Source organism: Tasmannia lanceolata, unplaced genomic scaffold (assembly GCF_043159265.1).
Source record: "Tasmannia lanceolata isolate RefF3 unplaced genomic scaffold, GAP_Taslan_0.1 ptg000018l, whole genome shotgun sequence".
Taxonomy (NCBI): domain Eukaryota; kingdom Viridiplantae; phylum Streptophyta; class Magnoliopsida; order Canellales; family Winteraceae; genus Tasmannia; species Tasmannia lanceolata.
The window spans coordinates 15903764-15926160 of NW_027518695.1; the positions used below are offsets into that span (position 1 = coordinate 15903764).

At 36.8% G+C, this 22397-nt stretch overlaps 1 protein-coding gene across 4 annotated transcripts in view; it reads left to right on the plus strand.

Annotated features, from left to right (window-relative positions):
* Window positions 1-21929, plus strand: part of LOC143849785 (D-alanine-D-alanine ligase family) — a 61824-nt gene extending 39895 nt beyond the window's left edge. For 2 of the 4 annotated variants that reach the window (XM_077358974.1, XM_077358975.1), the window contains 11 exons: window positions 424-530; window positions 4538-4782; window positions 6967-7035; window positions 7132-7196; window positions 9011-9180; window positions 9354-9432; window positions 11544-11799; window positions 14741-14786; window positions 20084-20192; window positions 21443-21505; window positions 21598-21929. In XM_077358974.1, the coding sequence (XP_077215089.1) occupies window positions 424-530; window positions 4538-4782; window positions 6967-7035; window positions 7132-7196; window positions 9011-9180; window positions 9354-9432; window positions 11544-11799; window positions 14741-14786; window positions 20084-20192; window positions 21443-21505; window positions 21598-21711 (1323 nt within the window). In that variant the 3' untranslated portion in view covers window positions 21712-21929. Of the gene's footprint in view, window positions 1-423; window positions 531-3794; window positions 3875-4537; window positions 4783-6966; window positions 7036-7131; window positions 7197-9010; window positions 9181-9353; window positions 9433-11543; window positions 11800-14740; window positions 14787-20083; window positions 20195-21442; window positions 21506-21597 lie in introns of those variants that run through there. The other 2 variants (XM_077358976.1, XM_077358977.1) reach the window with 2 other exon arrangements.
* Window positions 21930-22397: the final 468 nt, after the last annotated feature.

Below are 22397 nucleotides of genomic sequence, written 5' to 3' on the forward strand. Positions count from 1 at the left end.
TTTAAATGATGCTTTGGGTCGATACTTCAGATACCATATTTAGAGAAATTTCTTATTTGATTACTTGAATTTCTTACCTGAATTTCCAATTCAAGATTTCTTCTCTCTATCATGGTGCTTGTTGACATTTTCTCAAGTTGAATATTGTGTTGCATAACTCAATTCATATATGTGGACATTAATCAAGTCATCTACCTTATCATATTATTTCTTGCATTGATACTTGTCGTTCCTTTCCTCAAGCAGCCTTGGACATTTTCATTGTGACTATCTTTCAAAAAAAAAAAGATATTTGTCGTTCCTTTGTGCATGTTAGGCTTTTAGCTGTCTTGAAGGTCAAATTTCCTATTTCAGATTGTGTTTTGATTCAATCACATTTTGGGATTGATTATGTCTTGGTTTCTGTGTTTCTTGTGGCCACAGCTTGACGTAACTCCATGTTTGGTTGCTCCTCAAAACGGGTATTCATCGATCATGCGTCATGCTAAGGGGGACCTTGAGACCCAGTCCAGAACAGTTTGGTCTTTACCGTAAGTGTTGATTTCATGGCCAGATACCAAATTTCTCTTCCCCCCATTTTAAATGCAAGAGTAAGAAATACATAGATCTGGTTCATGACATGTTAATTTATCTGTACAGAACTAGATTATTGTTCATGTTGGAGTAACACAAGTTAGATAGGGCTCAGTATGCATACGACACACTTCTATGTTCAGTAGAGTTGATTCTTTATGTCTAATAATTGATATATCCCATCATTGGAAGGCCCTAATGGAATTCTTGTATGTATTTTAAGTTGTATATTATTGATATAATAGAATCACGGGGATGGAGCTCTAATCCACATTAATTCTTTCTATTCTTCTTCCTTGGTTACATCTATTTCTCCAACATCAAATATCTGATTGGGATGGAGCTATACTTTGGCATGGTATCAGATCATGTCAATCGTGGATTCCAAGATGACGGCTAAGATCTAATCTTTCTATTTCTTTCTCTTTTGCTTCTTCTGCTATCAAGTTCTTTTGCCACCTCCTCTATCAGAGGATTGCTTTCTTCTCTTTCCTTTGGCCCTCCATTATTGGAGGATCGCACCATCTTCCCAAATCAAAACCCTATTTTCTCACCCCTTCGAAAACTTACCCCACCACATACTACCTTTGAAACCCTAGACCTAGTCCCAACTCAACCTCTCCTCGAAACCCTACCTCACCACATACTCCCTTCGTAAATCCTAACCCTAACGCTCATCCCACTCCTTTGAACATTTCACTAAATCTAGTCATCAATTCAAAAACTAAATCTCTCCTACCATTTCACCGAACCCCAACTTCCATACCCTACCTTCATTCTCAATACCTACCTAAGTCGGTGCCCTCCACTCCTCTCACGTAGCCCAATCATGGACGACTTTGTGCTCCATCCATTGCAGATCCTTTGTCTTCCATCCTCAGTGTGAATGAAGAGGTGGATGCCTTTAATGACCATAATTAATTAAAAAGGACTGTTTTAAGGGACTGGTACTTATCAAGTAATACGAATTGTGACATGGATCTGATCTCTAAACATCTTTGGGATGTTACGCCCTTCTTGTGGGCTGGTTTACCTCATTTGTGACTGTTGTTTCGTGCTATGCTTTGCAGTCCCTTCATGTTGATTGTGGACTGTCATGCCTTGAAAAAGCCAAAAAGGCCTCTAATGATTATTTTGTGGGCTGGTGGTTCATGTTATTTAGTGCTTAGTTCTTTAAATATGAACTATTATAATCTGCTTGGACAACAGTATATTGTGTCCTGTCTTTAAACTTTTGCGGACTGTTGTGCATGTGTGCCTATATGTAGCTTCACTATATGCCCGTCCTTCCTCCTTGGACTGAAGTACCACTCTGTAGGAAATAAGAGTTATTTCCTGTCTGGGAATTACATTGTATCTGGGGGTATTTATGTCTTTTCAATGTCATATAGGGTTTTATTATTAACATTGGAATAGCCCAGCGTGGGAACTATACCGTTAACTCCCCCTCTCCCCCTCTCTCTGTCTCTCTGTCTCTCTCTGTCTCTCTGTTTCTCTCTCTCTTTCTGTCTCTCTCCCCTCTAGTACTTTAACATCCAACAACTCCAACTCTATTACTTGTTGTATATTTGTCCTTGTTCTAGTGGTCAGCGTGTGCATTTGTTGTGATCTGCTGCTATTCGTGTCTGTTGCTTTATTTGGTTGCTAATCTATTGTGTTGTGAAATGTGAAATGCAAAAGAAATTTCTTGTGACTCTCCAATAGGGCTCAAAGCACGCCAACAATTCTCAGAGTTCCTGCCATCCGGCTTACCTTTATTAAACTAAATGGTCCTAAGGGCCGTTTGGATGCCAAGAAGATTTTGATTTTGATTTCTCACATTTGCAGCCCATTTTGCATTGTGATTTGGATCCGGATAAAATCCTTGGATTTCCAAATCAGCGACTGACAGTGAAAAAAATCAGATTTCCAAATATGCTGTGGAAATAAGTAATTGGAAATCCAAAGATCTGGTAGTTTCCTTCACCCTCTTTGCTCCTCAACCTCTCCCTCCAGTTGGAAGTACCCCCTTCCCTCTTTGTCTCCCTCAACTTGAGCTGGCGGATCTATTCATTTTTTATTCAAAACTCAAATCCAAATCCAAATACAAAATATGAGGTATCCAAACGGGCCCTAACTTCCGTCTTTGGGCACAATCTGTCAAAGTTTCCTTAGTTTCTCAAGGAACACTTAATTTAACTACAAGGACCTCATATCACTGACCCAAGTAAGAGGAATGGCTCCACGGACTCTCGTCCCCTTCATCTTCCCAAACTGAAGTCTACCTTTCCTACTTTAGGACGAGGTAATGTTGGTCGAGGCCATGGTGATTTTGCCATAGGTTGAGGTTGTCAGTCAGGTGGAGGAGTTCAAGGCCATGGTAATCGCTAATGTGTTCATTGTCGGCGATCTAATCATAACTCAGACAAATGCTATGACAAATATGGAAAATCATCTTGGTTGAATCAAGTAATGTATAGTGATGACAGTGATGATACTTCTCAGACTGCCTCTATTGGCACTCCGCAACATGCTACTTGTACTAGTGACTCAGTTGTGCTCTCATGAGAGGAATGTGCCAAACTTGTTAAATCCGCCCAAAATTTGCCAGTCTATCCATTTTCCTCCTTTGCTACTTTTATACATACAAGTAATGTTTCATTCACAAATTTCACTCCTTGTGGCAGGATGGAGGGTGGTCCACCAATCCTACGTGCTGAGATGAAGTTATTTTCAAATTTGAGTAGAGGTACCCATAGGAATGAAAGTTTCAAGTGATAAACCTTGTGGTATTTTTCTATTACAGTAACTATAAGTGATAAAATAAAAGAAGCAGCCTCTTAACCAAAGGGAGAAAACATATGACAATGAAGAGGTTTTCTTTCATAGACGTGGGAATAATAAAATGAGAGGTAGTTTTTTGAGATGAATATTAGGATTTTCAACCCTTGGCAAAGGAATATGCTGGTTGGGCCAACTAGAAGGCCTTGGGTAGAATAAATGAGGGGAGAAGTTGGAGGAGCAGGGAAGATCTGGAAAATAGACACCATTCTCTTCTTCCTAAGTTCATTTCTCTCACTCTCCTTGGGTCTCTCTTACTCTTCCTATTTTACCCTAATCTATTACTTCTCTTACCTAATCTCTGTGCATGTTTCATTTCTTCACTCTTGAAAATGGATTTTGATTACATATGGCGTGGAATGTTATGGTGATATTTTCTTCTTTTACGCAATTTTTTGCAGTTATTTTTGTCATTGTTTGAATGGGTTGTTGAGCACCTTTGACATAAGCAGCATTTCTTGATTTTCCAGTGACTGAACAGGCTTGAGAGATTCAAACTCCTAATCTATAGCACAAGCCCATCCATGGGGCTTGGTTGGTTCACATATGTGCCGTGTGTCTTGAATAGAAATCTAATCTTGTATGAATACAGACCATTTCATGTGAATTCAGACACTAGCGCGCACATGTAACATTTAGTTTTAGTTTCCATATCTTTTTCATTTTCTGTTTTTTTATTTTTTTCATTTAAAAGTTAAGAATTATGGAAATAATTAGATAAGTAGCTGTTCGTAGAATTAGTTTAGTTCACACACACTGCCAAAATTTTAAACCTTACATCTCACACCCAGGAATATTCTTAAGTTAATTTAAAACCTCAACTAGGGGTTATTTGTATAACATTTGTAAGTTAAATCAAACATCATTATATTCACACTTTTATGAGTATGAACTGTTATCAAATTATAATTTCTTTAAAATGTAAGTATCACATGCCTTTCAAGCATATGAGTAGCATTTATATGGTGTTTCCTGACTGTACACTACACCTTTGAACATGTTGAGCCCACATTGTTATTTATATACTTGTAGCATGTAATGAATCTTGTATTTCTTTAGACCTTTTACTTGTTCTTCTCAGGATTTTTAACTCTCTTATTTGATATTATTTTTTGTATTAAATAAGATCCATTTCTGGCTGCAGTTATTCACTTGTGTTAAGGCATACTGCAGAAGAAGTTCTTGCTGCATGCATAGAGGCAATTGAACCCGATAGGGCCGCTTTGACCTCTCAATTACGGAACCAAGTGATGATTGACCTTATGGAAGGATTAAATAAACAAAAATGGTTTGCGGGGTTTGACATATCCGATGACCCCCCAATCAAATATTCACTGGGAGAGTGGATCATGCATGCTAAGGAGGTTCAAGCTACAGTGTTCATTGCAGGTTTCATTTCTGAACCATAGTGTATCCTAATGTAACTTCCCCTCTTTTTAGTGTCTTTATTCTTCCATCATTATTCATTCATAGGCCATAGATATTTACTGAAATGTCATGAATTCTCCAGTGTGAAGATCAATAGTTGGCTTGAAAACTATTATCCATTTCTAATTTAGACAAATGTTTTTGTAGATATTGGTTGTGGCATGATCCACAACTTGTCTACAAGGCATGGCTGGCTAAATATTGGTTTTTGCACGATCCACAACTTGTCTTTTCTTGTCATAACTAGCTTTTAATGGTTGTACCTATGAAGTAATCTAATATGGAATTTCTAATTATTTGTTTTTATTTTCTTTTTTTATCAGCTCTTTCCTTTTTTTTGGATTTCTCATCTAATATGGAATTTCTAATTATTTCGTTCCGTTTAGGCCGAAATTGTCTGAAAAGACAGAAAAAATTTTAAAAAATTATGGGAATGCCATTATAGCTGTTGGGACTGTTTTTGGACCATTCTTCCCTCATTTTATGACTGTTTATGACCGTTTTATAGCAGACGGAGGGGTGTTTTCCGTCTTTTCGCATCCACAAGCATTCCCCATTAACCATTGTATTTCCACACTCTTCTCTTTCACCCTTCTCTTACAAGCTTCATTTACACACTTTCCCACCAACTAAGATCTACTCTAAACTTCTTTTACGTTCTTCAAGTTTCTCTAATTTTCTAACAATTTCTGTTTTATTTTTTTTTGCATTTTTTTTCATATTTTTAACTATTAAAAAAAATTCCCTCTGGAAAGCAGAACCAAAAGTTTCGACCGAAACGTGGAACGAAACGGCCAAAACACATAAGTGTTCCGTTCCGGTCGCCAAAACGAAAAGGCGAACGAAACAGATTTTACAACTTAGGTGAAGTGACATTATTGAAACAAGGGAATATGAATATTAATTCCATAATTCTCAATTCCAATATCAGTGTCTACTAAAGGATTTTTTTTAAAAAATTTATGACCTAAAAAAATAAACTTTTTCAAAAAAATTAAGCAGGCCCAAGTTTTGGAAATTATTCGATTTCCGTAATGAAAAATAAATCGTAACTTTCTTGGATTTTCTCCCCACTTTAACCGTACGACTTGTCCTTATACATAATGAAAGAAAATAATAATCTCCTTTAATTCTCAATTCCAATATCAGTGTGTGCTGAGGGATTTTTTTTAAAAATTTTACTGACCTAAAAATATAAATTTTTTCAAAAAAATTTAAGCAGGCCCAAGTTTTGGAAACGAGTCGATTTCCATGATGAAAAATAAATCGTAACTTTCTTGGATTTTCTCCCCACTTTAACCGTACGACTTGTCCTTGTACATAATGAAAGAAAATAATACCCTTTATGCCCAACTACTATAAATATAAAAGAAACTAATACCCTTTTTTGTCGAACTACTGTATCTTCAAAAAAAGTGAAACTAACAAATAAATAAATAAGGTTCCATAAGGATTACATGGACCCTTTGGTGGACCATGGCCCCCACGCATACGACGCCTTGTTGGGCCATCCTCACTGATGCATCAGAAGCACACTTGGATCAGTGGAGCCTACTAGGTATAATTCATTTACGGTCTGCTTGATCAAGTTATGGGTGGCAATCATGAGAAAGGTGATCCAAATGGAGCTCTATGTGAATGAGTGACACTGAGAATATCAGAATATCTAGTTGAAAGTAAATACAGTGCATTCATCTTGATGATTGAGATTATACTGTGTCCGTATACATTCTTTAAAATAATAAATTAACGTAATTAAGAGAAACTGAAGGACAAACAGATTGCCTCAAGATACTCCAGGAAAAAAAATAATGAATAGCATTGTAAAACTAAGTTCAGTTGAGGCTGTGGGCTATATAGTTCCTGCCAGATAGTATATTTACTAATTACTGAATGTTAAATGCGAAACTTACTTTGTTTTAACTTTTATGTCTAAATAGTAAATAAAACTGACCCAAATAACTCTACTCCTTGAATACAATAACATGAATTTTATTGGATAATTCCCTTTAAAGGAAATAAATGTAAATGATATAAGACCACATGTATCATGTAAAAATGACCTCACTGTAGCTGTTGATGTATATTTCATAATATTCATTTGTCTTGTCCTTAATGAGCAACATCAACAAATGCCTTTGACAGTACATGGTGGTATTGGTGAAGATGGTACCCTTCAATCTCTTCTAGAGGCTGCAGGAGTTCCTTATACAGGTTGAAGCTTTCAAAAAATGGTTTTGAAAAGTTTCTTTTTAACCATAATCCTTTGTATATAGTTGGACCTTATCTTTTATTTCTTACATGATGCAGGTCCTGGTGTCATGGCTTCCAAAATATGTATGGATAAAGTGGCTACGTCTCTTGCTCTTGGTCATGTACGGTAAACTAACTTATATGTATTCCATGTAGTCTTCAAAGATTTACAAGGTTGTTCTCTGAATTTTTGAACGATGTGTCTGTTGAAGTTTTAATATATTTGCTGTTATATGTTTCTTCTACTTGGTGCCATTTATTTAAATAGAGTCTGACTACATGGTCTATCACCATTAGGTCCAACTCTTAAAAATCAATATTACGTCACATGTGTCTAATTTGAACTTTTGATCTTATGGGCCATCTTAAGGCAACCCAAATGGTCCAAGTCATATCCCAAACTGACATCCCAACCGTAAGATTGAGGCCTAGGAAAGTAAATACCTTATCATGGCAGAACCCTAAATGAGGCCTAATTGATCAAGGGGCTAAGATCATCCAATCAATGTGTGGCCAAGGGAAATGGGAAAGACTTCTGTTTTCCAGTCTGGTCATACTCGATCACATTCAAGTGGCACCCGTTGGGCCCAAATCAGGAGGAAGAAATCAAAACAGTGATTGTCTTTTTTGCGTTTTTCATCTAGATATTTAACATTTGGATGACCACAGGACGCGATGAACACAGAAATAAAACCTATTCAAAGAGGATGTATGAAAAATAATACAATGGTAGTATATTTTAGAGACTGCTCTGAAAGTCAGTTAAATATAGCTAGAGCATATATCAATAACCATGCCAGACCTGGATATGTTATGGTATGGCACAATTTCTTTCTAAAACTACTGGGAGTTGTAATCCTTCAACAGTGAGTTAAGTCCTAACTGCACCGACAAATTGTGAATGAGACTGCCAATTTGTCCCAGCATATGAGTTTCTTACAAGGCATGTGGGATTCTCTGCGGATCTCAGTCAAGTATTTGGGAAAATATCTAATATACAGGAGCGCTTGGAAATTAATGACTGAGGTTCAATTCCCTGGCACAAAAGTAATTCCCCAAGAGACCTAAAAATTTGGTTAATGAAGCAGAGTTATTATGGTTAATGAAGCAGAGTTATAGATGTGGTATATCTATCTTCCCTCAATTTAGATTACTCTTTGAGGTTCCACATGACCCCTCGAGTATTAAGGATAGCTGAACTTTATATGGAACCTCCAGTATTAAGTATTAAGTATTAGATTACTCTTTGAGGTTCCATATAAGTTCAGCTATCCTTAATACTCGAGGGGTCATATGGATTCGTGTACTCTTCTTATTCTCAAGTGGTCATATGGTTTTGTGTACTCTTCTTCTCCAGGGAACTGTCATGCTGCTCTTTTCTGAGTTCTTAATTCATACGCTAAATTATGATTAAACTCTTTCTTATGAATGAACTTTCTTAGCACTAATTGTTTTCCAAATTTTAAATGTTCGCAGATGTCCTCTACTGACCCGTCGAGTTGTCAATTAGCATCTGGCATATCATTTCAGTGTTACCTTCAACTCTTCAAGTGTCAAGTCGTTTTCTCTTGACTATTCTGACTCATCATTTCTTCTGCATTTAAATGTTACCCTCATGCCTCAAGTCATTTCTCTTTGCTCTTCTGACTTAATGGAGTCTCAACAACTTTAAACTTCCGCAAGGAAACTAGTTCTTATATTAATATCTTACTGTCTGTTCTCTGAGCTTGAAAATTGAAATTCACACGGTACTGTCTCAATTATTATCTTTTGGAGTGATTAGTGAAGATGTTTCTCGCCTATGGCTATGAGTATCAATTTTTTCTTGCAGTTCATTTTAAAATATTTTCATTAAAATTTTCAATTTCCATCATTTTTTTTCCTGAACTTGAATATTCTTCTTGAATTAAGCATAAACTGCTGTTTGTATGGACAGTTAAGAAATTTTGGAATTCTGACCATACATAAGGATGTCCGGAGAAAAGATGAGCTACTGAATGCATCTATTACTGATATTTGGCATGATTTGACCACAAACCTTCAATCTAACACATTATGTGTGAAACCAGCCCGAGATGGATGCTCAACTGGAGTTGCTAGACTATGGTAAATAAGTAGTCAATCATTGCTCTCTGTTCTCTGTTCTAATTAGTGGCCATGAATTGTGAAAAATAAATATGATTTGCATGAGCTCATCTCATAGAATATTTCCTCATATATAATTTATGTTGGTACGGAACTACCTAGAGTCTTTTGTGCTAACTATACTATTCTTACAGCTCTGCCAAGGACCTTGCAGTGTACGCAACTGCATTACAGAAATGCCTTCTACAACTTCCTTCCAATAGTTTGTCGAAGGTAATCATCTCTCACACAAATTGTGACCAGCTATCAAACTTTCTTTATGGTACTTCACTAAGGAGTTACTATTGGTGAATATGATTTTACCCATTTGCTTATATAGTTTAGGGTTCATGATGCTGTGTTTTATCTTCTGCCTCCAAATACTTTGGTGCGGCCATTTACAGTATTCCCTCATATGTAATTGTTTTAGGAATGAAAGGCATCAGAACATTTTTTTTTTTTGCTCAAAACCCATTTTTTATTGATTTAACATGGGGTGTCATGGGACAGAAATGTCTTCTTCCAGAAAAATTTGCTGTTGAGTAGCACGACCATACAACCATTGCAACAAGATAGGAAATCAGAAATCCTTGGATGACGAGGACAAACTGAAATGCGTTCATTGTAGCAAAACCCAACATACTAGAGAGACTTGTTGGAAACTAAGCGATTGTCCACCTCGCTTTCAGAACCGTCGTTTTAGTGTGGTCCTCCTTTCACAAGCTCATCTTCTCAATGCACGTCCTCTACTCATCCCAATTCCATCTCTTTAGACAGATTTACACCTACCGAGGTGGAACGTTTCTGTCACTTATTAAGGACTCAGATGGACACAAACTCTTTATCATTTGCATAGTCGGTGTAGCTTCCGCCCACCACGTGGTCTTTCCCTACCAGTCCGCCCCGGATTATCGAGTCTGGAGCCTTTGATCACATAATGGCTATATCCTCCCTATTTATTTCAGTCTATTGTCTTATAGGGAATATACAATACATACACCACATTTCACATGTGATTCATATAAATATAATCATGTAACACATACTGATAGAGTGTACCAGTAATACACTTAAGGTTTAGGTTTTGGTAAGCGTTTCGGTGTTGGTATGTATAATGTATTTCGGTGGGGATGAAAACAGAAACATTTCGGTCATTTTATGTTAGTTTCAGTGGAAGTTTATATCCATGGTTTGGATTGAAGGTGACTCAATCAATACTATCAAATGGCTCAAGGGGGAATCGCGTTGCCCTTGGGGATATTGGCGGTTATTCAAAGAGATGAAGGACCTAGTTGTTCCCTATCGGTGTTTCCTCTCTCATATTCTTTGTGAGGGGAATGGTTCCTGTTGTATTTTTTCATCGGTTTATATTTATCACTTGTTTAAAAAAATCTACAAGCCAATGAAGATGTTCTGGGATAATCAGGATGATAATTACATTTCTAGTAATTAGAAGTTTCATGAAATGATAAAGCATATTAAAGTAGATTGTCATTTTCCCTTGAAAATATCACTAGAAAACTGATGTCTACTTCATTGTAACATCAACAGATCAGTTGGTAGACATATTCATGAAGGCACTTGCACACATTCGGTTTTGTAATATTTGTTCCAGGAGGGGCATGGATTGCATCTGTGCTCTAGTTAAGAGTTAAATTTAGTTAGATTTTTATTTATGTCTTTTGTAATCTGCTTTTGTTTATTTTATGTTATTAGGGTAAGGCCCATTTAGGCTAAGGCCCATCATGGATGGCCCTAATGGCAGGTATAGTGATGAAGAAATATTATAGAAGCTTGAAGTCATAGGATTTGGGATTCGGCCACCACGAAAATTCTTTCCTCTATTCTTTCTTTTCTTCTCTTTCTTCCTCATTCTTTTTCTTCCTAATGAATTGAATGTTGCTAGTCTCTAAACTTTATGCTTACATTTAGATTTTATACTGTAGATGGTTACGTTTACATGTTCTAAATTTTTAATAAGCATTTTATCATGCAAAATTTTTATTCCTTTCGTATATCAGCAAATCAAAGGTTTGCAATCAGAGTGCATGCTTTTGAATTGCTTGTTTTTTCTAGGGTTTTTATTTTTATAAATCTACTTCTCAATCTACTCTGGCAAGTGGCAACAAACATTCGACTATGAAAACTTAAATGTTTATGTTTATACATAAATTTGTAATGATTGAAATCACCATTCAATTGAGATTTTAAAAAATGGTTTAATGGAGAATGTTCATATATAGAGATAAATAGTATTTTAATTTGTGATATTTGCTATTATTAATGGTAAAAACAATTAGCTGCTAATATTTGATGCTAAATAACTTGTTTATATAATTGCTTAGGCACATGGGATGATTGAGATGCCAAACCCTCCACCGGAGCTATTAATCTTTGAACCTTTTATTGAAACTGATCAAATAATTGTTTCATCCAAAACAACTAATGAAAGTGAACAACGCATCATATGGGAAGCACGTAATAGATGGGTTGAAGTGACAGTTGGTGTTATTGGGAAACGAGGAGCAATGTGTTCCTTGAGTCCTAGTATTACTATAAAGGAATCTGGTGATATTTTATCTCTTGAGGAGAAATTCCAAGGTATGCTTCTTCCATGTTTACTCATGATAGACAGTTTTTTCTAATGCATGATTTGATGGTTGCCTACACATCTGAATTTAATTAATGAAGAGGTAGAATCTAATTTTATAACCATGAGACATATATATATATATATATATATATATATATATATATATATATATATATATATATATATATATATATATACATTCTTTCCCATTCATATCTCCTTTGAGGGTTTTGAACCAAAGAAATCCAAAAAAAGGGGAAAAGAAAATGAGAAATTTAAGAACATAGAAAACAAAAAGCTTTTTGCTAGGTCCCTATTGTGTGTATGAATATTTTTAGAAACTAGAAATGGAAAACAATGGAATGCCACAATTGTTGAACAATAATGAGGGCATGCTATAACTGTTCTTATACGGTCAACGTTTTTCCTAAAGATAATCGATAACTATAAATTGATTTTCTCAAATCTCAAGTTGTGGTCTAGTTGAGTATGTAAAATGATAAAAACCTCAAATTCTTATTCTATAAAAGCATAAAGACAAAGAGTTGAATAAATATTAATTCTTCTGAGCAAATAAAAGAAAATTGTAATAAAGAATAGGAGAATTACAACAAAAAATTCAAGCCTCGAGAACGGCCCCCGAAAAGTGTAATTACAGAAAAGGCATGCACTACCATCTACCAAGTAACCACATCATTGCGGGAGAACCCAAAATCAGCTAAACAGTGGGCCAAAGAGTTTTCCCCCTATGTATATGGTAAAGTGACACTTAACAAAGATGCTAAACCACAACTCCATTTCATAAACATTCGGGAGAAACACCGAGGACACATCTTTTGAAGTCAATTTACGACTAGCAACAAATTGCTTCAAATTCAGACCATGTTGATTACAAGGCCATGCAAAAAGCCGAGTCCTTTCCAACCACCCCTTGTATCATTAGCTCGAGTGCCATTAGTAGAACCAGCATATGACAACACCATCTTTCCTTTGGAATAAGTGATAATGCCACCAGATCCAGCCCTCCTTCACTCTCCCATTTCTGTAGGGAAAACTTTACTTCTTATGCCAATCGAAGGTTGATGCCATTTAGCAACCTTAAAATCGTACTCAACAAAAACCTTGCAAGCACCAGGTTAGTCAGAAACAAGATCAGAGAGAAAAAACCCAAGGAAACAACTGAACATAATGGACTCTTTAGAAACTTCAATAGGAATAGCATTGATAGTTTCATTAATGCTATTATAAGATCCATTAAACACCCTAAAATTTATTTCCTTCCAAATTAGCCAAAAGACAGTAGGAAACAGAATATTCAAAAGGCATCTTTTGTCTTGTTGCCAAGCGAAAGTTGCCACCACCACCACCAGATATCTTCTATACTAGCAAAATCGGATAAATTAGTATATATATTGAATATACCAAAGAAAGAACAACCAAATCTGAGAAGACCAAGAACAGTGCAAGCATAAATTATATTGTACTCAAGACATACAAATATTTGGAGTCCTACCAGAAAATTTTCCTTTTATCAAGGTGATTACTAGTTGTAATTTATCATGGAGTACTAACCGTAGGAATGCAGGAGCCCTAGGAAATGGAGCATTATCCCAAATTGATGGGGAAATCAGACAAAATATGATTTGTAGGTCCCCTACTGATGTCACCATGATTATATATAATCAATGGGATTCCAAAATTCTTCTATTCGGCCCCTCTTTCTTTTTGGCTTTGTTTGTAAGCCCTCTAGGTGGCTGGTGGATCTCATCATAGGAATCCTTCCCTGGACTGGAGGGAACTCGCCCCCAAAATGATGACAGTGAACGGCTTGAACTTTTTTTTCTGTAACCTTGAAAATAGAAGGGCACCCGGGCCTGAATTTATTGGATTTCTCTTCATCAATCTTGCAGTTTTCTTCAAAAACCCAAGTGCTTGTCTAAGATATGCATCCAGCCCATTGAATAAAACATATTAGCAATACATATATCATGAGTCACCATTGTCTAGATGGTCCAACACATCCATGATTTGATCTCCATGCTCCTTTAGACTTTGATCTTCTAGTTCATTTGACTGTTACCATGACTCGGTTCAAAGCATTTCTGGGATTTCTTAATGAGTTCTACTCAGTGTGCCTTCTTGTAGAGGCATTCATGGTGAGAATTCTAGAGACTCACTTCAAGTGAAAGTACTCCTTAAAATTGAAGATTTTAGGTTCAAAATCTGGAGTTCTTTTTCTGTAATATTTCTTGCATTACCTATTGATTCAGAGAGATGTTACCCTTTACGACATTCAAAAACCAAAAGAGATGTTATCGTTTACTATTTTTTTTTTACTTTATGTCCTTTTCTCAGATCATGTAGAAAAATACATTGAACAAATCCACAACATAAAATGAGTAATGGTTCATGTTTATACAATGCTCATCAAGAGAATTTATATTGTGGAACATGCTTCCAACTTATTGATCGATTCATATACAAGAGAATTTACTAGGCCATTGACATGGGAGTAGGATTTCATTAATCTTGTTAGATGTTGTGAAAAATATGGGTTGGAACAAGAATTTGATTTCTTAAATCAATAAAATCTTCTGAAGCATTCATGTAGAGTGAGCACGAAAATTGACTTACAAATAATTTGAACAAAGGAGGTAAGCATGACCAACTATTCTTCAAATGATTTAATTGAAGAAATAGATTCTTATGTGCATTTACTGAATGCAATGGATTTTAAAGTCTTTATTTCATAGGAAATAAGTTCTTTAGAGACTATGTAATGTGCTTTGTAAATTGGTTTTCATGCAATATACATCTACCAGTTATATACTTTAAGGCACGTTCCTTCTTTAGACCTTTTAGTATGTATTGCCCATTACTATATTAATGACAAGGAACCCAATTTGCACCGGTGTTGTGTGATATTATTAATAATGGTTTGTTTTACAGGTGGAACTGGCATCAATCTAACTCCGCCTCCAACCTCTATTATGAGGTATGTCAAGTGAAACATTAAATTCTGGAGGCTAAACTACTTTTCCTATTAATTGCTTATGTAAATATATATTTTTTGCATCCCATTATACACTTGTTTTCTTTTCAAGGGCATTGAAAGCCACGTAAGTCTAAGAGCCTTGAAATTGAGTATCTCTATGATTAATGCACACATTTAGTATGTTACATGTGGCTTTCAGCATAATCAAGAGAGATGATGTTCTATGTTGTATTGTGACAATATTCTGCTATTTGTTTGTGGTGGTTATCTTTTTGCACCTTTGTGGTAGAAGTTAGAACATAAATATTTCTCAAATAAAGAGAATTTTAGCCTTTTCATCTGATATCATGTAAAATCTTTAAATAGGTCACTAGACCTCTTTTGCATAATTAGAAAATCCAACTCTTTGATGAAACGAAACAACCATTCATCATAATACAATATTCAAGCACAGAACATCTAGTGTCAAGATTACTAACGCAGCGCTATTCAAGTGTCATAATTATCTTTGCTGCCTACATATGTTCTCATGGATCATGGAGAAACTAACCTTGATTAACAATGTATATGTTCTCAGGTCAAGTAACTATAACGTACTTTTATGGCCCAACCATGTTCTGATTTAATAAAGAATTCTTAGCCTGTTGCCCTTATTTCCACATATCCTCTTACTAAACACAGCTGGTGCATTAATTTTATATGCAATTAGACACTCAATAACTTTTTTTATCATATCTAGAGCATACTTACATTGAGACAAAATCATCCAGTTAGAGGTTCTTTAAATTTCCACATCCAGAACATACTTCAGATTGTTAAGGTGCTTCATATTAAAATCTTGCTTCAATTTGTTCATGATTCGATATATCATCTCCTCTAGTGATGATTATATCAGTACTATAAATTAATTATGTGCTACGTATGTTCTTGTTTTCTAAATGAATAGTGAGTTATTGAAGACATGCCTCTTCCATCTTGTTAGAAATGAGATTAGGGTTAGAAGAGAGGAAGAAGAAGAGGAGTGAAGTATGGAGAGTCTCCACTTGGGAGCTCCTCATGAATATGATGTATATATAGGCCTAAACTAGGGCAACAACATACAATGACTACAATACCCCTAACTAATACAAGTAATGTCTAAACTAACCTAATACATTATTCAACACTCCCCCTCAAGCTGGAGTGTATATACTACGAAGCTCCAGCTTGCTACAAAGAACTACGTCAACAACTAAAAAAGTACAAGAAGCTCATGCACATCCAGCTTGGTATAACACTCATCCTCAAGCTGGTGTGGTACATACATAATGAAAAACATAAAAAAAAAAAAAAACAAAGGCCACCATGAACAACATCGAGATCAATGTCCATCAAAAGAGTAGCTCCCCTGAAGTAGCACAACAACGAGAGCGATCAAATAGGGCCTCTCCCTGAATGAGAGCACGACGAACATATCCGCATATCGAGGGCAATGGAGGCGCCATGGCAAGAACAGCTACAATTCAGCAAGCAAAAGAGGCACACCAAATGTGCGCACAACGAACATTGGCGAAGCAGCACAACGCCAAGTGAAGAGGATAGCAACTGATGGGGAAACCATCGAAGACAAGGTCGACGTAGAAACTGTTGCCTGGAGAGAAGGGATAGAGAGAAAGATGATAACCAACCAACGATGAGGAAACCATCATCTGGAGACTAGGTCAACGGCATGAACATCGTCACCTGAAAAGATAAGAAGATAGGAAGAGGATAACCAACTAGCGATGGGGAAACCATCGTCTGGTGACAACGTCGACGGCATGAACATCGTCGCCTGAAGATAAGAAGAGGAAGATAACCAACCAACGATGGGGACATCATCGCCTGGAGACAAGGTTGACGGCATGAATATCGTCGCCTGAAAAGAGCATACCAACGATGGGGAAACCATCGCCCGGAAAGGAGAGGTCGACGGGAAAAGACAGTCGCCTGTAAGAGAGCCGACCAACGATGGATATGGAAGCCATCGCTCGGAAAAGGAGGAAGAAGATAACATGAAGGGATAAGGCAAAAAACTGAACAACACGAAGAGACATGAAAAATAAGACATGAAAACAAGACAACACTCCCTCAAGAAGACAAAGACAACACTAACAACACTCCCCCTCAAGAAAAGACAACAAAGTGGACAACACTCCTAAGAAAAGACACAAAGAACTAAATGAAAACACTCCCCTAAAGTTGAAGGTCAAATACCTTCAACTTGCAACGAAAAGAAGACAAATAAGGCACTACACCGCTTTCGGACATTTAATCAAACACTTGGTGTGCACCGCAGAGAAGAAGACAAAGGAAAGATGACAAACAAGGCACCACACCTCTCTTAGACATTTTATCAAATACTTGGTGCGCGCCTTGAAGAACTACATAAAAGACATAGAAGGTAATAGAAAGAAAGAGATGATAAGAAGACGACAACAAGACAAGCACAAGAGAACAACAAGAAATAATACAAGACAACACTCCCCCTCAAGTTGAGGCCAAAGGCCTTCAACTTGAAACAAAAAGAACACTTTCAAGGCACAAAATCCCTTTGAGACATTTCATCAAACACTTGGGGTGCACCTTGAAGATGAGATGAGAAAGACAAAGGCCATAGGCCAAAAAAAGCTATAGAGAAGAGAAAATAAAGAGAGCTTTGGAGTGGAGGAGAACCCAAAATGGGTTTACACAAGTAATACAAACATGATTTTTGTTTTGTTTTGAGATATACGATAGAGGGAAAATGGGTTAAAAACGAAATGGGTTTGACGAAATAAAAGAGAAAGAGTGAGATTTCTAGGGTATAGAAATGATTTATTTTATTTTATTTGGGTATTGTAGCAGGTTACTGTAGCGGTACTATAGCGGGTTACTGTAGTGGCTTACTGTAGCAGGGAATGGAGGGGTTAGGGGAAAGGGAAGAGGGGCAGTGGGAGGAGGAGGAGGAGGAGGAGGGAAGGACACGAGCGAGGAGAAGAATTGAGGGAGAAACTATAGAGAGATAAAGAGAGGAAAACGAGATACGAGAGAAAGGGATGATGGCATGGAGGGAGATACTCTTCTTCTTTCCTTCTTGAAGGATCAGCCCATTGGCTCTGATACCATGTTAGAAATGAGATTAGGGTTAGAAGAGATGAAGAAGAAGAGGAGTGACGGATGGAGAGTCTCCACTTGGGAGCTCCTCATGAATATGATGTATATATAGGCCCAAACTAGGGCAACAACATACAATGACTAGAATACCCCTAACTAATATAAGTAATGTCTAAACTAACCTAATACATTTTTCAACACATCTTATGGCCCATTTCGATTGTGCTACTTTCCGCCCTATTTTCTGTGAGACTAGCGTTGAATGGTCATTCTTTTGCATAGAAAAGGGTTTTGAATTTTTTTTAATCCTATGTGGAACCACTGTCGGGTGAAATGGCCAGCGATTCTCCACACCTTTATTTTAAAACTCCCCCGCATCATCATGGACTCCCCCGAGTCGACTCCCGTTTCCCTTGTCCGCGTTCTGTGTTTTGCCCTACAAAGTCAATAAAAACATCTTTGACTCTCCCGAGTTATGACCGCGTCAACCAAGTACTCAGCCGCATCAACCGCGTTCTTAGTCGCGTCCGCGCCAAGTGGACAAGGATTTTTCTTCGCCCCATTTTGATCCACATTCGTGCTTTTAAACACTACTCCACTCTAGGGTTCTCTCTCCACAGATTTTGGGTACCCAAAATCCATCTTTATCGCTGCCATCCTTCTCCTTACAGCAAGTCATCTCTCGTCTCTCTCTTTTCCTCTCCCTCTCTGTATATCTCTTTCTAAACGGCTCCTCACCGTCATATTCTGCCGCCCACACCTATCCCACCTCCCCTTCACCTCTCCCTCTCTGTATATCTCCTCGTCACCATATTCTGCTGCCCCTTCTCATCTCCGTCTGTATCTCTCTCTAGCTGATCCTCACCACCATATTCCGCCGCCCGCCCCCTATCCCTCTACGTATCTCTCTCTAGCTGCTTCTCACCACCATATTCCGCCGCCCGCCCCTATCCCTCTACGTATCTCTCTCTCTAGCTGCTCCTCAATGCCATATTCAGCCGCCCGCCACTATCCCACCGCCCCCTCTTCTCTCCATCTCTATATCTCTCTCTAACTGCTCCTCACCGCTATATTCCGCCGTCCCCTCTCCCGGCACCCATTCTACTCTCCTTCAGTGTATACATTTTGTCTCTTCTCTAGTTTTTCTTGACGAAGAACATCCCTTTTTCTTTTCTTTTCTTTTGTTCTATTTTGCCGTGTCAGTTCCTCGGCCTTTCTGGATCAAGGAACGCAACCAAACTGAGCCTTAGGTGTGATTAAAGCTGTCAAATGAAACTCTCGTTACGTCATTTAACTTCTAGGTAGCCTTCTTCAACCGACACATGCAGTTATGCCTATGACCTGTTTCAGAACCTGTTGGTTGCTCCCTCTCTCTCTCCCTCTCTCTCTCTCTGTAATTTTACATTAAGGAAAGCATTATTGCCATCCATCGGATGTAATATTAATCCTATTTAAGTTTTCCAAAATTCAAATTAAACGGATGGTATTTATTTTCATACTGACAGCCTCTTTATTTTCTAAACCAGGCTTCTATTGGTTATACTCCACTATAAGTGCCACCTTATGTGTCATATAATTTTTGCGTCAGTTTGTAATCCACCACATGTAGCCAACAACACTATATTCAACAGGCCTACCTATGCTCTCTCATGTTCTGTTTTTGTAAAGAATATTCATTTCCACCAACATGCCATCTATCCACCATCACTCTTGATAGATTTTTTAAAATGAACAAGGTTCTGAAATTCTCTGCAATTAAGAAGTCAAAAGATACTGCTGCAAGACTTATTTTCTATGAATTGTTGATGCTTTCTTTGTGAAATGTAATCCTGGTTAATTAATTTACTTGGTCACACTTTGTAGGTTATAACAGCTGGTGACAATTTTCTACTTTGAATTGAGAAGAATATTGATTTTGTTTATCTCACCAGGCTGATTTTCAACATGTTATCTCATCTCCACTATTCTTTAGTTGATTTTCACTTTTTCCAACCTCCTAGTTTACTTATTCACTCTTCTAATCTTGCATACTAAAAATACTTCCCAGACTTTCCTTCTTCATAATACAATACCTCCCAGAGAAAGCACCATACTTCCCATCATTTATTCATTATGCAAGCCTTGTTAAGTTATTTAAAAGAGCTCATCACGACCCTTCTCAGATACTTTATTATTTGTTTCAGGAAAGAAGCACTGCAAAGATGTAAAGAGCGCATTGAAATAATAGCAAATGCTTTGGAGCTGGAAGGATTTTCACGCATTGATGCATTCCTCAACGTAGACAGTGGGGAGGTACATTTTCCTATGAATGTCGTCAAAAGCACTTTGTCCTTATGATTTGCTAAATTACTAGAATGACAGTAAATTGTCTACAACCAAATATAAGGTCTGAAAGAGAAAATTGATAACTGGGTTTTCAATAAACGGTGTGGCCGAGGTTCAAAAACCTAAAGTCTGACCCTTTCATGGCTCAGCCTTAATATAATGACTTAGGTTTTTGTCATGGTTGGGTTGGTAGCTCAGTCCTATCGATCATGTCAACTTTTTCTGTGTTATAGTAAAAACATATATGCAAATATTGTGCTATTCTGAAGTCAGTCACATTATTTATGAAATAAACTAATTAAGTACTATAAACTTATATTTATTTATTTTTTATAGGGGCCATAAAATTGTATTTACAAGCCCTTGTTTTGGTACCATCCAATCTAGTGCTTTATTCAGAATATTTCCACTGCCTATTACAATCCCCAATGAGCTTTTATGAGACTGCGGAGTCTTGAATATTGTATCAACATCAACTCCCTGAGTAAACAGTCATATAATTTTATAATTTTGAGGCCAAATTTGGATTTGATGGGGTCTTAGCTATGACTTGACTTTTGTCATCACCCCCACTGAGTTAAACTCAGCTTCTCAGACTCTACAAAGCATAGCATACTCTAATGTCTGTGCATTATAGAAGTTCCACTGTTCATTTGCAATAGAAAAAAACTGAAGTTTCCGTAAAATTCAGTTTTCAGTGAATTTTACATAAACATTAGGGCTTCATGGAATAAATTTGTTGAGATCTACATAAACAGTAGTTTTCTTTAATGAAGTAAGTATCTTATATTTTTGCTTGCCCGTGTATACATATTTGCTCCATGATCTGACTGGGTATTTATGGCTGTTATTCATTGTGCATGCCCACTTGCTGTTTTTTCGTATCCAGTAAAAGAAAATGCTAAATATCATATAGAAGTAGTGTGTGCCATATATGGAAGTAGCATGTTGTAATTTCGAGGGAATACATGGTATTTGGATTTATATAAGAACTTCAGTTGATTCATAACTATTCTAGGTGGGCATATCGGTTAATCTCAAAAGGAAAACGTGTTAAACGATTGGAGATATTAAATCATTTTATGATATTTGCTTTTTTTCTCTTTCTGTGGTCTTCTTGAAGAGAATCTAGTGTTTTTGTTGAATTTTCTTCCATTACTTTCTTCTTTTCAAATATCATGCATTAACATGATCATCAACAATTTCACTATGTGCAGGTTATGGTCATAGAGGTTAACACTGTGCCAGGCATGACTCCTTCAACTGTCTTGATTCATCAGGTAATGAGTGAAGCTTTTAATACAATATATTGAGATTTACTTTTAAGAATACTCCTACTCTTTTAGTAAGCTTTACTCAAATATCATTTCAGGCACTTGCAGAGGAACCTCCCATGTATCCTCAACAATTCTTCCGTAAGCTACTTGATTTATCTTCACAGAGATATGAGTATATTCTTGTCAAGGAAGACCATGCCATAATATGATTATTAGAGCTGGATCAGAAAACCTTGCTGATAAAATGTGGTAAAATGTTGCAGTGCAGTTGTTTGTAAACATATTGATTTCACAGAACAATTGTGAACAATTATTACAAGCCATAGTCAAAGACATTGGCTCTTGGCCCATCTAATTCCCTCTCTTTTTTCAAATACTCAATATAAAAATTCAGTGATATAAGATATAAGAGTACCTTCAAAGGAAACACTGTTTAAAATACATACAGGTGAATAAAATGTTCATCCTCCATACGATATGTAGGTGCATAAGAAATATTCGTTGATCTCTTCAATGGAATTCGTTGTGATGGTCACAGCAATTCTGGACTAACGTTGCAGTGACAACAACACCAATGAAAAATGTAGGCAGGAAAATAACAGCAGACTCTTACCTCTTACCTGGTAATGGCAGTAGGAGGTCACCAAATTTCTTCTTGCCAGATAAACAAGTATAAAACCTACTACATCAGAAACGTGGGCAAGGCAAGGGCAAAGAGTTTATGAAAGAAGTGCCATGTGGCTAGGGGTAATGGTGTTGAGATGGACAACACCTATATGCTAGTTACTACTCTTGGATATCTTATATAAATTGCGGCCATTGACAATATTAATTATTAGAGCATTATTTATATGGGGGCAAGGTTTCTGAGGTATCGCTCAGCCTGAGCAAGCCA